Source organism: Typopeltis vanoorti, chromosome 8, assembly GCF_054136105.1.
Source record: "Typopeltis vanoorti isolate ZY-2024b chromosome 8, IOZ_Tvanoo_1.0, whole genome shotgun sequence".
Taxonomy (NCBI): Eukaryota; Metazoa; Arthropoda; class Arachnida; order Uropygi; family Thelyphonidae; genus Typopeltis; species Typopeltis vanoorti.
Genome location: NC_143556.1, coordinates 149,411,659 through 149,427,589, shown reverse-complemented (window position 1 = coordinate 149,427,589; position 15,931 = coordinate 149,411,659). Strand labels below are relative to the sequence as shown.

General features: G+C 37.0%; 1 protein-coding gene across 1 annotated transcript in view; it reads left to right on the top strand.

Moving 5' to 3' along the window:
* The window catches only part of TM9SF3 (transmembrane 9 superfamily protein member 3), a 280,184-nt gene that overhangs the window by 81,521 nt on the left and 182,732 nt on the right, over positions 1-15,931 (top strand). The window contains exon 4 of the mRNA XM_090397004.1: positions 12,849-13,009. Within this exon, the coding sequence (XP_090253130.1) occupies positions 12,849-13,009 (161 nt within the window). The remainder of the gene's footprint in view (positions 1-12,848; positions 13,010-15,931) is intronic.

Sequence of the window (15,931 nt, the reverse complement as noted above, 5' to 3'; positions counted from 1 at the left end):
GATAAATTGTGTAAAATTGCTCTCAGTTAAGGCGAAGGTAGATTTTGGTTCATTGAAAGAATTATATTTTATAGTTAGCCTATTTCTATTTTATTTTGTAATTAGAGCTAAAGCTCTTCTAATAATTTTCTCTTCTACATACTCTTGTGAAACTCTATTTTCTGTCTTAAATAACATCAAATCGAAAGGGAGAAATAGATTTAGCAATGATATAAGTGCTGCCTGTGTAGCATTAAAATGAACACACTATAGCCCTTCTATAAAGGAACTTTCTACCAGTACTCAGCAACAGAAAAGTCATTAAATGTAATGTAAGTTTGTAATTTCAGTTTATTAAATTAATTGTATAATATGAATTCATAGATTTTATATCAATGTCCTATTAAATAAATAGCCTAATATGATATGTATAAGTCACCATCAATGATTATGTAGTTAAATTTATAATGCATGTATGCAAGTGGCGCATTAACGTCAATATTTAAAAAAAAAAGATGATTGACCCACCTGGGTAAAAAGGTTTGCCATCACTGCCCTAGACCTACCTTGTATACCAGGTCCCTTGCAGCTGTAAGCTGTCCTACTTTGGCCAAACAGACAGGACAGCGAAATCAGAATTTCGGAACACAAGGACTACATCCGGTTTCGCCAGTATAGCCATTCTGGGTTTGCAGACCTTGCTCTGGATACACACCACATTGGAAGAAAGCCACAATAATAGACTGCAGCATGTTTAAATTTGAAAGACTATTCATAGAATCAGCCTCAGCCGTTAAAAAAAAAAAAAAAAAAAAAACGTCCTAACCTCAACAAATTTAGATGCATGAGACTGCCCCAAATTTGGGAAACGTACATCATGAGAACATCAGCCCAATGGCCAAGAATACCTAATATAGCCTGCTAGGGGGCACCATCAGGACCTTAGGAAAAACAGTAGTTTCTCTCATCGATTTCATTTGCTGTTTTAGTGCCTGCATGCACATGTCTTAATCTTAAGTTCCCATGAAGATGGCAACGTGACGTTGCCGAAATATAGGAAATATATATTAAAGTTTATTTTAATTTATATTCCAGTTTACGTTGTGAATTCCTTAAGTAATTTAATAATCATGTAAAAACTAATTAATACTTTTACTGAAATAAGAGGCAACAGGCTTCATTTCGACAGAGTAATATTATTCAAAATTAAGTGGATATTGAATACCACATTATTTCTTAGCTGAATAAAAAAACTCAAAGATAGGAAATCTAATCTAAGAGTTTCCTGCCGAATATAGAAAACTATAAAGTTTTCTATATTCAGTATTTTCTATATTTTTAGAGTTTTCTGAACTCTAAAAATGGTCCCATTCGTAGATTGCCTAGAATGTAATGTGAGATCTCTGATAATGTTTCCCAAATTTTGGGAAGTTTTAAGCAACTGTATTTGTTTAAATTTGGTTGATTTCTGAGTGCTAATTTTAAAGATAGTATTTCTTTTATGAAGTTACCATGATGAAGCATGGTGGTTTTTAGCCAGGTGATATCTAAAACATGGTCAGCAAGGCCAGATTGACCATAGTCAATCGGCCTTGCTGACCAATCTGGCATAGATGTATGATTTGTGTTCTAAATGGATGGTTGCTGATCTGAATGTCTGAATGAAGTAAGCCAGCTTGCAGGAACAGGTTACTCTATATACTCCAGGCACTGAGAGAGGATTTAGTGGAATGGATAAGGGTAGTAAGTTTACAGTAGAGCTTGAACGCTGTGTGTAGAGATTGTACTTTTTTAAGGACCTGGCTATTTTTTCTGATGTGCCATGGATGTAGGGTATGGTAATGGCATTTCTGAAGTCCTTCTGAAGAGATGGCCGCAGAAATGGAGGAGGAACTGATTATTTTTTTAATTCTGTAATCGCTGTAGCCATTGGAAAGGAAGGTGTTGTGTATATGGTTGAAAGGGTGGTTCCACTTAAATGAAGCTTGTGGGCTGTATTGGTTAGACTTTAATAGTCGCAATACTTTGTGAGGTAGCGTCAACACTAATAGATGAGTTCGAATCATTGAAAGAATCCTTGATTAATAATGAACTCTCCCTTTTGAATAATAGACTCTATACTTTCTTCCATATGCTTTCCTGCTCATATTCTGCATCCACTGCTCACGCAGGACATTGAAGAGAACATATATGGAAGCAATCGCTTTCCTGTTCTTTGCACAATGTCTTCACAGGAATCATGTTCACCTACATGGATACTCATATAGAAAATGGACCAGGCTGACTGGAACACTTTTTCTCATGCAAAATTTAATGCTACTATCAGTCAAACCCCCCCTATCAGTGAAGTGGTAAAGTTTATAACAGTGCATCGTCCAAGCAGCAGGAGCCTCCATACCGAAAACATCATCTCAATTCCCACTCTATCCAAAGTCTTGGTGGAACCCAGAATGCCAGGCAGCCAAAAAATATCAACACAGAGCATGGAATATATTTCGTAGATACCCTACCACATCAAACTTAATAGATTTTAAGCATGCTCAGGCCAAAGCACGTTATGTGAGACATCAGAGTCAAAAACAATCATGGATCCAATTTACCACATCAATTAATCAAATGACAGTCCAAAAATTGTATGGGTTAAAATCCAGAAAATGAAAGGTAGATATAGAACACATCATTTGTCTACCTTAGACCATAATGGAAGTGTTATTGCTGATCCCAAAGTTATTGCAGACACTTCGGGAGAAAATTTTGCCAGAATCTCAGCAACAGCTTTGTATTCTCTTGAATTTAGTGAAAGAGTAGCAAGAGAAACAAAGGCTAAATTTTTCTACCAGTGGGCTTGAGCCACATAATCAGCCATTTGTTAAGGAGTAACTAAAACGAGCTCTTCTACTGTCTCACCGTAGTGCAGTAAGGCCTGATAATGTCCATTAAGAAATGATAAAACATCTACCATAATCTTTTATGGATCTCCTTTTCTTAATACATAACAGAATACTTGCAGAGGAAGAGTTTCTGGATTCTTGGCATAAGTCAGTTGTCATTGGTATCCCAAAACCAGGAACGGATCCAACACAAGCAAATAATTATTGATCTATTTCTCTGACCAGCTGTCTTTGTAAGATACTATAGAAAATGGTTAATGCTAGACTTCTCTGGTATTTAGAAAGCAACAACAATCGTTTCTCCAATGCATGATGTGGGTGAGTTCCATAGGCAGCATTCAACTTTAGACTATAGTTCGTTTAAAAACTTGCATTTCTGAAAGCAAAAAACATCTTACTTTTTTTTGACAGTTGTCAAAAACAGTAAGAGCTTAGTTGGAAAAGCTTATGACACAGCATGGAGATATGGCATATTAAAAGACCTCTATAATCTGGATTTCAAAAGGAATTCTCTTTGTATTAATTAAAAACTTTCTGTCCAGGCGAACTTCAGAGTGGGGAGTATGCTATCTCGACCATATCAAGAACAGGATGTTCCCCAAAGCTCTGTCTTAAGTGCGACACGTTTTACTATTCCCACTGTAGATAATGCCCTATATGTTGATTACTTCACAATTTACTGTCGCTCTCATAACATGAGGGTAATAGAAAAACATCTTCAGCAAGCAATTGATCATGTTTCTCTGTGGGCTATTAGTAATAAGTTCAAGTTGTTTTCGCCAGAAAAAAAAATGTCTGTGCGTGCTTCTGTCGAAAACTCACTCTTCACCCAGATCCGGAACTAAGAAAGAATAGGATGAAGTGTTATTCCAGTAGCTACAGAAGCTAAGTTCTTGAGACTCATCTTTGACTTGACAAAACTTACATTTTTAACATATATTTATCAATTAAGAGAAAAGCGCAAGAGAGCAGTGAACTTCCTTTGCACTCTATTTTCTACCGAGTGGGGTGCTGTCGATCTTTGTTGCTCTGTCTTTATCTTGCACTTCTACGTTCAAAGCTGGATTATAGGTCTCAAGTCTATGGTTCTGCAAGAGAGGGTAACCTGCATTGGTTTGATTCCATCCATCATCAGGATAGCTGCTGGTGCCTTTTGCTCATCATTCACCCAAAGTCTTCATGTTGAAGCAAATAAACCAACTTAGACGAAACAGTTTTCTCTTAATTATGCCCTAGAGATTATCTATCCCAGATCATCCTACATGGACTAGTCTCTTTTCTTGGCATTGGGAAGCTCAATATCACACACTTCAGACTGCCACATGTTCTTTTGGTATGTGTGTTAAAGAGACTGTGCAACCTGTTAGTATGAATGTTGACAACATAGCAGCATCCTTCCATGGCAGGATGCATTCCATCCTGCAACCTCTCACTTTGACAGCTATAGAAGTCTCATACTCCATTTGTATACCTGCAGTTGTTTAATAAGCAGCCCACTCTGATTTCTTGCCCATCTATACTTATGGTTCAAGAACTGATACCTCTGTAGGTTGTGCTGCTGTATTTCCTGACATTATTATCTTCAACCAGATCCCATCCGATTGCAACAATTATACAGCAGAGTTGCATACCATTCAGTTTGCACTTGTGCATATAAAAGAAAAGTGCTCCCAAAAGTGTATAATATAATTTATACAGACTCATTGAGATCCTTACAGGCTATCTCCTCTATGTATAATCCACATCCTGCACTGTATGAGGTGTTACAGCTGTTGTACAAAATGAAAATCCTTTATTTTGATGTTTAGTTGTACTGATTCCCAACCACATTGGAATTGAGGCTAGAGATGCAGCTGCTAAATTAGCTCATACTTTCTCCACGTGCTGTTTGACAGTACCATACAGACTACAGACAATTTATAAGATCAAAGCTAATTGCTCAATTTCAGTCATCATGGCAATAAGCATTGACAAACAAATTATATAACATGAAATTAAGCATTGGTATTCTAGTCAACATATAAAGAGAAGAGAGGAAGTTGTTCTTGCTAGGCTCTGCATTGGTCACAGTCATCTTATGCATTCTTATTTACTGAAGACTGATGACCCTCCCATTTGTGAAAAATGCAATATACGTCTCACTCTTTGTCAATTCTGGTGGAATGCCAGCACTTTACACAAGAGCGGAATGAATTTTTTATCTATTTAGCTAAGCCATATACATTCAAGCAGATTGCATGATCTGCAGTTGCTTAACTCAGGATTTCCCAAACTGTGGAAAGTGAATAAGTGTTCTGTGAAAAACTATCAAAATTAATATGAGCCTGGAATGGATTTAAATGCTGTGACAAGTTCAAACATGTTTGAAAATTGGGCGTTTCTCATTTAGCATGTGGAATGTGCTATTAAGACCAACGTGTGCTGGCCTTGACTCAGCCATCCGTGGTTGTCAATACCACCTATACGCTAGTGAAGCACGGAGGTATCTATTCTAGAAAATGTGCAGTCACAAGCAAGGTCAATGTGATGCAGCCCGGCATGCCTGTAGTGTGCACTGTCGCATTTTGGCGATGTGATACAGCCTGCTTCAGTGATAGTGTGCACTTAGCTTTGCATTGAATACAAGTCTGATGATACTTGACTCTAACCAAGGTGTTTGTTTAAAATTTCAGGATTTGTGAAGTGTTCCATTGTAGGAAAAATTTGGGAAATGCTGGCTTAACTCAACTTTTGTACATACATATTATTTACTAGTTTATTTTTTGACTAACTTAGCTACTGCTGTAGCCTTTGAAGCTTGTATTTGTGTAACCTTATGTAGATACCACATTGCTAAACTTAATTTTTATGCATGCATATTGCATAATAATTTCCTTTTTGACTATTTATGTACAGCTGGAATAACATTTGCTGTAATTTTATCTATATGTAGATACTGCATTCATTGGCTTGCTTTTTGTTTATTAATTGTCCTGTTGACTGTTTATGTACTGCTGTAACTTTTGACCTTGTGTGCTGCTATGGCCTCTGAAGTAATTTTGTTATATATAGATGCTGCATTGTGAAATATAATTTATGTATATGCATATTGTTTACAATTTTCTTAGACTGTTTACATATTGCTGTAATCTTTACTCTTGCATGGTGTTACATTTGTTGTTTTTGTGATTGTGCTAATTTGGCAATGCATGTCATCCACATCTTCCTGTGTACTCCCAGGTCTAGCAGCAACCTATATTTTGTTCCATTGACTTCTATCTCACAATCTACAATCCTCCTTAACTTCTATTTTTTTTGGTTAATGGTCTTAAGCTATCATGAATTATACCCCCCCCCCCCTACTGTATTCCCTCTGTCTTTATTGAAAATACAATACCCCTAACATTCTATCCCTGTAACTACATCATTCTTTGTCTACTAGGTCTCATTGATGCCAATAATTTTTGCCCAAACTGAGCTGACGAATGCCAAAAACTCCTACTTTATTTCTGATACCCCAGGCATGTTTACATGTATTTCAGCATCCCCTTGAGCCCACAGTTACCTTTGCATAATGTCATTACCAGCCCATTCAAATTCAAGACCTGTGGAACTGCATCCAGTTGTTCTGTTATTTCTCTTCTCACACTTGTTTAATCTAGGAGTGACTATTTCTGCATGGTCATTCCCATACTCACTCCTATTTGTTCCAGGGGTGGCTGACATAGGCTTGATTACCCCCTCCCCTGAAGTTCTTCTGCCTCTTTTAATGATGTTTTGTGTCTGCAGTAATAATGGCATAGGAATTACAGCCCCAATTGTATTTATTCACATTGAGAGAAGGGAAGTATTGTTGTAGTTTATCTTCCAAATTCGAGAGGTACTCTAAAATCAAGCAGGAAGTAATGCCCGGATTAGTATCTGATGTGAAAGGAAACATTTCAAGGTCATTGTTTTCAACTTTTGCCTTCCATATTTTAATTTTAAGAATCCATTCAGCTTGTCACTTGATGTAAAGAGGTTTTCTTCCTTCCTCTACATACTTGCATTATGGCTATTTAAATGTCGAAAAATATCAGCCAGGTATGCAAGTTTTGGATACCGTGTCTTGTCTTTAATCAGAGTGGAAAATTCAGGTTTATCTGTAGCAAAAATTTCTAATAATTCATTCCTCAGTTCATAAAATCTGGAGAGTACCTTGCCTCTGGACTTCCAGCGAATATTGGTGTGAAGGACCCATGTTTCATGATGAGTTCTTCCTGCTTCCTTGCACATGACTTTGAGAAGTCTAGTCTTAAAATAATGTTGTTTTAATATGACAATATGACTAAAGTGCCACCAATCGACCTTGGGCAATACGACAATGATTACGTCATTAAGTACCGAGACTGTACTGTAATCAGTGTTGTGTAAATTATAAAATACTATAAACGTACGGTTAATTACATGAAAGTTCAGCAAAGAATACGGATAGAAATTTGCATTATCAAATGTACCGCAATCTGAAAAAGTTGAAGAATAACTGCACTAGGTGGTGGATGGCCTTAATTCATTCAGTGAAACCTACCACCTTGCTTACTTACAGGCCTAAAGTGGGATGCCATGTTTGGTCTCCAGAGCAAGGAGGTCTCCCCCCCCCCCCATACAATGTGAGTGATGCCCTTCAACAGCAAGGTAAACATACATTCATGGACAGTACTTCGCTGAATTGGCGACTATTATTCATCCACTTTCTTCCAAAATCATTAAAACAAGAGCAACTGCTAACCAACACCCTTTTACAGTTCATCTTGAAACTCACCAAACCAACTTCACTGCCTCCTCTTTCATTCTATCCCCTTCTGTCTCTTGGAACAGTCTCCACCACTCTGCCTTCCCTAAAGCTTACAAACCTCAGCTGTTCAAGCAAATTGCAAACAGATTTCTTCTTTCTTCTATTCCTTTTGCCCACACATGGTACTAATGTGCCATAGAACATGTGGCCTTTCGTGTGTGGATCAGATATATTTTTTTAAAAAAAAAACATTGAGATCCCAAAAAGTTAGCTATGTTTTGAGAAAAAAAATCAGTGAAAATATTGATGCTGTGGTCATGTGCCTGAACCTGTTGCTAAGGGGGTAGGCGGCTTCTGAGCCAACTGGCACACAATTCAGCTGTTGTATACTTTGCCAAGTTATGCCTGAGGTGGGGATTGGGAGTCTGGTAGTAGTGGTGTATGAAGGTCATTGTTGAGGTATGATATGGTCAAGAGACTTGTCACTGTCTTGTGGGTATGTCATGTCCACTGAGAGTATCTCCTCTCACTGCATGTCTTCACTATCGTTTTATCTAACCAAAACAAAACATACAAATAATGACAGTGACACTGTGATCAGAATATAAACCTCCCTCAAAGCTAATCCCAAACCATCCACTATATATTAAACATGTCATAATTCATACAAAAAAAAAAAAACTCCCTTTAATATACACTTTTCCAACATTCATGGCATCAACTGAACTCTAGCATAAATGATTTCATCACTTGGAAACCCAAACTACCACTATATTAACCATGGCCTTCATGGCCTTACATGCACTTTGTTTTGCTATAAAGATAGCATCTATGCATTTGTGAGATCTGACATTGGCTATCAGAGAATGCCTAATTTAGAATCCCCTGCTTTTGACCTTCTAGCTTAAGGTTTCCTTGTTACATTTTTCTGCTGTTCTGTTTCCTGCCTTCGAATTCTGAAAACACATGGATCTCTTTACCTTCCCATGCATAAATTGATGCTTGACCTTCTGCAGTCCATCTATCCAAATAGTGAGGTCATCTTCCTAGATGGCCTTAACCCTGCTGAGGTTATAGCTGATCTGACAGATACAAACAAATTGTTTAATATAAATATTCTTACACATATCCAGTGTATAGCTTGGAGGTCATGGCTAGCTGCGCATGCATATATTGAGTGATATTCCACACTGTTTATGTGTTCAGTTTTGGTTTAACACTTGTTATGTAAAGGTGTGTGATATTTTACAGTAAATTGTATCTGAGAGATACTGCAATGTCAGTATAGTATTGGTTTATTTTATTTTATTTTTTTTAAAATTTACTGTTGAAAATGGCCAGAAAAATATTTCGATTGGATAATCCATCAGATGTTGAAGCGATTCAGCAAATGTTACTTGAGTCTGATGATGAGAATGATAGTTGAAAGTGATATTTGATAGTAAATTGTATCTGTGAAATACCGCATACTCAGATGTCAGTATAGTATTGGTTTAGTTCTTTTTATTTATTTTTGTTTCTTTGTTCAATAATTTCTAGATTGACTGAAAATAAACCATGTATTATATTTGCAATTTTTTTTTTTTTTTTTTTTATCGCATTTTAGCACATACTAGTAATGAATGTATCTCTCAGATACACTCGACCTAAGCTGTGATTTTTATGACTGCGACTTCTGCAGGGTTAATGTCCACAACAGCTGGCTCTCCTCTTTTCCAACAGTAACCAAGCTGGACATAATGCAAAAGATTTTGCTACAGGCAATGACTTAATGCAAATTGGATAACTTCAGATAACTCCCAAATTCCAGATAACTCCTTCTCTACTCTCCTAGTACTTAGATATATTTTAACCAGTTCTCCTACTAGATACACTGTAGAAGTCTCTAGTAGGAGAACAGAATGCTTTTTCTGTAACCCTTTTCAGCCACATGTCCTTTGGCACTACAAAAGTACCAAGTGGGATGACCTCCAGAACTTCATCAATGTATAATATAATACAAAATAAGTATAAAAATGCAATTGGTCATTATGAAGAATTTGGCACCTGAATTTGACATTAGTCTTTGAAAATACTGATGTTTCACAAATTAAAATATCAAAAAAATCAGCTAACGCCTTTTTTATTCCTGTATACCGGGAGTAGGCAAGGCCATTTAGCCCTATCTAACTTTTGGAGACTGAGTGGGCAGTTCAATCTCCACTGGTACCAATCAGAGATAGATGGCCCAAGGCTATCACTAATTAAGTGGTACACAGTGAAGAGAGACGGCTCAAATGTGCCGCCATCTCGTAGTCCCTAACCCTAATGCAATATATTTAATGTCTGAAATAATGTGGGTTCTACGGTCGATTTTCTTGAGTTTACGGGACTAAAAACCCGAATTTCCGGGAGGAAAAACCTGCTTGCCCGTGCCAGAGATCGACTAACTCGGGAACCTGTCGAAAAAAGGCTTAGAAAAATTTCCTCTAGTCGCCGACTAGACTCGAAACCAAGTCTTCCTTCGTTCGGCTAAGCACCGTGGTGTGCAAACGCCACATCCACTGAGCTACACAGGCTCTTTTTTTAAAAATCAGCTAACGCCTTTTTTATTCCTGTATACCGGGAGTAGGCGATTAAAATATTTCAAATTTATTTGAAATTAAAATATTTCAAATTCAAAATTAGCAATATTTTGGTTTCTCTAAACAAAGTGATGGCTAAATTTGAATTTCCTGATATTCAGAAAGTTATTCTATCCATAGCTACACTAAAGTTTCTAGCACTCACATAATTAAATGAGAATGAAGTTAAAAAAAATTATATTTTTATTATACAGAAGCAGCACTTTTTCAGTTCATAATCAACTGGAGAGTGCAGTAAAGTATAAACTGAGGAAAGCGATAGTTAAAGATGTAGAGATCTAAATAGACTGGTGGGTTGGGCGAAGGATGGTTGTCATTTCACTGTTAAATGTCTAAAGCTTTAATTCCTTTGGGATCCAAAAGAAAAAGGAATTAGCTATAGGCTGTATATGTATTATATAGATGGAACTGCCTCATAAGAAATCGATGAGGTTGGGAATTTAGGAGTAACGGTTGACTGAATTGAAATTCAGAGGACATGTCACAAAAGTTGTCACAATAGTTCAAAGGATCACTTGAATCCAGTATTAAGAAACATAAGGAAGTATAGAGGTAAAGAGGTTATCAGAGGTTATGGACTGCTATGCACAAATATGATTGCTTTGGGTTTCTTGGTGTGTAGCATGTGTAAGTGAGCAAGAAATATAAGTGAACATAATGATTATTGGTTTGTGGATTTCTCCCTGTGATGGTACTGAAGGTTGGAGGGTTACCAAGTTTAGCTAATAGGTGGAAATTAAGGTTGTGACAGAAATGAGTTATTAGAGAGATTTTGTAGAGTGGATGTGTAAGAGAAATTTCAGTTACATGAAAATTGGAGTGAACAAGGAAGTGTCATAGGGTTGGCTAGCCCTATGATATTATTTAATGGAATAATCACCACAGTACAAAGAGAAATAATTAAACAGCAGGTTTAATCGTTTCAATATTTCTTCTCAGTCACAGAGACATCTTCAGGAAAACAGTGTTAAAAATGTAATAACACGCACACACACATACACACATACAAGAAACAATAAGTGGAAGAAATGAAATTAGATTGAATGAAGACCAGTCCTATGAGGGGCATCCTCTATGGGTGTTGTTGGCTAGCCTTAGATGCCTAAGAATTAGTCTCCCAAATCTTGAGAAGTTTAATACATTCCTATTTATTAAGATTGGGCTGGTTTTTAAATCTGCTATGGCTTCTGAGAAAAGTCTTTCAAGCTTGTATTTAGGATGATGGAGCCTGGTAGTTTCTTATCTCTCCCCCCCCCCCCCCCCAGAATTTGTGACTAGGGTGTAAGGACTAACTTTTTGCTTTGAGAATGGTAAATGAGTGGATTGCTTAAGGCTGTCAAAAGTGCTTGTTACTGAACAAGTTTCAGGAGAGGTATGATGGGCATTGTGTGATTATGGTTAGTGTGGGCTTCCTATGATAAGCATTAACTCTATTGAGGTGCCTGTGCAAGCCTGGCTGGCCGAGTGGTTAGCGTATCCACTCTCCTGCCAAAAGGCTGCTGGTTCGAATCCGGCTGTGGGCATGGATGTTTGTGATTGTCTGTGGAAATACTAGTGGTGGTGGTGATCAGCAGTAGTAGCATTAGTGTTGCAGTCAGTTGGTGGAGACGGAGTTGTAGAGAAGATGTTGAAAGTTTATTTTTCACTTGGTTAGAGTATAATAAATTTAGTTTAATCCTTTATCCAAGTGTGAGCAAACAAAGTTTGCGCCTGAAAGTATCTTCAGGACTGGGGTAAGGTGGTACAACACCAGGGCACTCCTTGCAAAGGTGGTGCAAGCCACCAACACTCCTATCTCAGTATCTCCCATAATGCAAAACACATCTCCTTGGATGTGTTTTGCATTATGGGAGATACTGAGCCACCCTTGAAGGGTGGCACACCATTTGGCAACTCCTATAGGTAGAAATGACCTGCTAATGCTTCTGCCTGGTATCTCCACTTGGGCATAGCTCCCACTGAAGAAACCTCAATAAAGGTCGAAACTAGTCTGGGTTGTGGCCCTTCCCTTAATGTATAACATTAGACATATCCGCAAGGAGATGTGTTTTGCATTATGGGAGATACTGAGATAGGAGTGTTGGTGGCTTGCTCCACCTTTGCAAGGAGTGCTCTGGTGTTGTACCACCTTACCCCAGTCCTGAAGATACTTTCAGGTGCAAACTTTGTTTGCTCACACTTGGATAAAGGATTAAACTAAATTCATTGTAGAGAAGATGCCCTCTCTCAATGAGTCTATAGACTCCCTGGAGGTGTCAAATAATAATAATAATGAATTTTCCTTTATGAAGACTCAAAATAAGCATGTTTGTATCTAACTACCAGTTGTCATTTAGAATTGCATCATTACACCATCTGTTACCATGAATGCATTGAAATATGTTATTTGAACCACAGATTAAAAAATTATAAAGAGAGCTTGTTGTAATGCATAATTTAGTTACAGCTTTGATAATTCTAACATAATTTGTTCTGCTTGTTCTATGAAGCGTGTTGGATTTCTTTTTATCTGTTATTTACATCTAAATATATGCAGATTGCAGTTAAATTTTTAAATTTCACGAATGTAAGATTTTTTCTTTTCATTTCATTATTTTATAGGTATTGTTGGTGAGTTCGATGAATCTGATAGTAGTTATTATCTCTGGACTCATAAGAAATTTGATATTGGTTACAATGGAAATCAAATTGTAGATGTCAATTTAACTAGTGAAGCCAAAATAAAATTGGAGAAAGGCAAGAAGATTCCTTTTACTTATGAAGTAAGTTTATGTATTTAGTGATTTAGTTTAAACAAATGTTTTTGATAACTTATCACTTCTCATATATTTTTGAAGTTAATCATATTTTGATTAATAAGCCAAGGTAACAGAAAATCCAATGCAATCCAATCCAATCCTCACCTTCTCGTGGTGCACCCTGTTGGGTATCTACCTGGATACTGAACGAATGAGGATGGGCTGACAATTTGGGATTTAGCCGAACAAATTGTATTCCTGTTGGTTAAACCAAAATACAAAATGATGGAACGACATGACAAAATTTCATGCCGGCTGGGGCATTGCCCGGTTAAACAAGGGCCCCCGTTGTTTTCGCTAGAGAACCATGGCGAAAGCGAAAAGTCAGCTACTGGAACAAATCTAAAAACACACCCCAACTAAACATCACCAGAGTTAGATTGGTACTATCAACATAAGAAGCCTGAATGGCAAAGAAATTGTGCTAGCAGAGGAATTAGATAAGTACCAGATCGACATAATAGGTGTGACTGAAACAAAAAAGACCAAAACTGGTGAGATCTTTCTGAGCAATAAATACAAAATGTTATATTCAGGCAATGACAATCAAGGAAAAGGAGTAGCCATAGTATTCAACACAAAATACGAGGCTAATCTTCTTGAATGGCAGGCAGTGTCAAGTAGAGTGATTTGGGCAAATATCAGAATGGGGAACTGGACAATGAGACTTATTTCTGCCTATAGTCCCACAGAAGGTTCTACTAAGATAGAAGTGGAGGAAATTTTTGAGGCTCTAGAGAAAGCTACTGACACAATGAAAAAGCAAAAGTTATTCTTGTTTGAGATCTAAATAGCAGAGCAGAAAGTGATTGTCTGACTTACAAAAATGTTTTGGGAAAATTTGGAGAAAAGTGCAAAGCTAATAATAATGGCAAATACCTGTTAGATTTCTGCTCAGGACATGGACTGTTATTACTAATACCATGTTCCAACATAAAAATGTGCACAAATTCACATGGAGAGAAGAGGCAAAGAATAAGAAAAGTCTCAATGACTATGTTATTGTTGATAGTGATGTCTTCTTCCTGGTGGAGAACAACAAAGTGTACAGAGGATTTGAAATTGGAAGTGATCACTATTTAGTCTTCAGCAGGATAAAATTGAATTTCATATTGAAAAGAATGACATGTAAGAAAGTTTTAAAGCGAATAAAAGTTGAGCAGCTCTCAGATGTGAACTGTAGACTAAAATACATAAAGATTATCGAAGGAAAAATGAAAGAGTTTGAGAACAGGAACCAAACCTTGAAGATTCAGTGGCAAGCCTTGAAGAAAACCCTAATTGATTCAGCTAGAGAGGCATGTGGTGAAGTTGTCTGCAAGGATAGAAAAATTAGAACTCCATGGTGGACACAGGAAGTTAAAGAGGCAGTGAAGGAAAAGAAGAAAGCATATCAAAAGTTCCTGGCATATAAGTCAGCTTGTGCTCTTAGAGAATACAGAGACAAATGTAAGAAAGCTAAACACTGTGTTAAACTAGCTAAACAAATGTCATGGGAGGACTTTGGCAAGAACTTAAAAAGTAAATATCAAGAAGGTGGCAAAATATTCTGGAGGTTGTTGAAGAAGCTTAGAAAAGGAGGAAAGAGTGCTGTAAAAGGAGTTAGAGATGATAAAGGTGACATGAAAATGAGGGAAAAAGATATCCTTGAAGTATGGAGTAATTACTTTGAAAATTTGCTAAATGAAACAAGCAGTGATGACAGCATAGTGATAAAAAAACACTCAACCGGCATACAGTCAGGAATACATATCCATACTTGAAGTAGAAAAGGCCATCAAAGGCTTTAAATGTGGAAAGGAGCAGGAGTAGATGATATTCGCCAGAAATGCTGAAGTATGGTGGTGTAAAAGTCTTACAGCGGCTGCACTGCATAGTTTAGAAAGCCTGGACAGAGGGACAAATTCCAGAAGATTGGAGTAGAGCTCTCATAGTACCCATATATAAAAAGGGAAATAAAACTGAATGTGAGAATTACAGAGGTATATCCCTACTGAGTGTTCCCGGTAAGATATATGCAAGTATACTTGAGAAACGGTTGAGAAGAATTGTGGAAACAAAGCTGGGTGAAGAACAAGCTGGATTCAGGTCAAATAGAGGCTGTCAGGATCAGATCTTCACTTTACGGCAAATAGTAGAGAAATCATTGGAATATAACAAAGATCCGTATTTAAGTTTTGTTGATTTGGAAAATTCATATGAGAAGGTGCCAAGAGAGAAGCTATTCGAAACACTATAGTTATATGGTGTTAATGGGACATTATATCAAGCAATACTTAGTCTTTATTTGAGTTGTAAGTCAGCAGTTAGAATTGAAGGAAGTACAGGAAGATGGTTGACTGTTGAATCTGGTGTGAGACAAGGATGTACATTATCCCCACTGTTATTCATTATCTATATGGATCACATTATGAAAGAAAGTGGTATTAAACATGATATCAAAATTAGAGATGTTAATGTCAGCTCTTTGCTTTATGTGGACGATGTTATACTTCTAAATAAATCCGCTACAATTCTGCAAGATTCCCTGACTAAATTGAATAACTGTTGTAATAGATATGGTATGAAGGTCAACATTAAGAAGGCAAAGACAATGAAAATAGGTAGAATTGTTGAAAATGTCAACTGTGTTGTGAATGGGGAACCTGTGGAACAAGTAAAACATTTCAGCTACTTAGGCACGATTTTTACTGAAGATGGTAAATTAAATATGGAAATAGACAACAGTCAATTGAATAAATTCATATGGAATAGGAGAGAAATTAGTCGGAACTCTAAATTAGCTGTATACAAGATAGTGTTCAAACCAGTTTTAACTTATGGATCTGAGAGGTGTCAGAAGTAAAACACTTGACCAAAGACTAGAGACCGCAGATATGAGAGTCC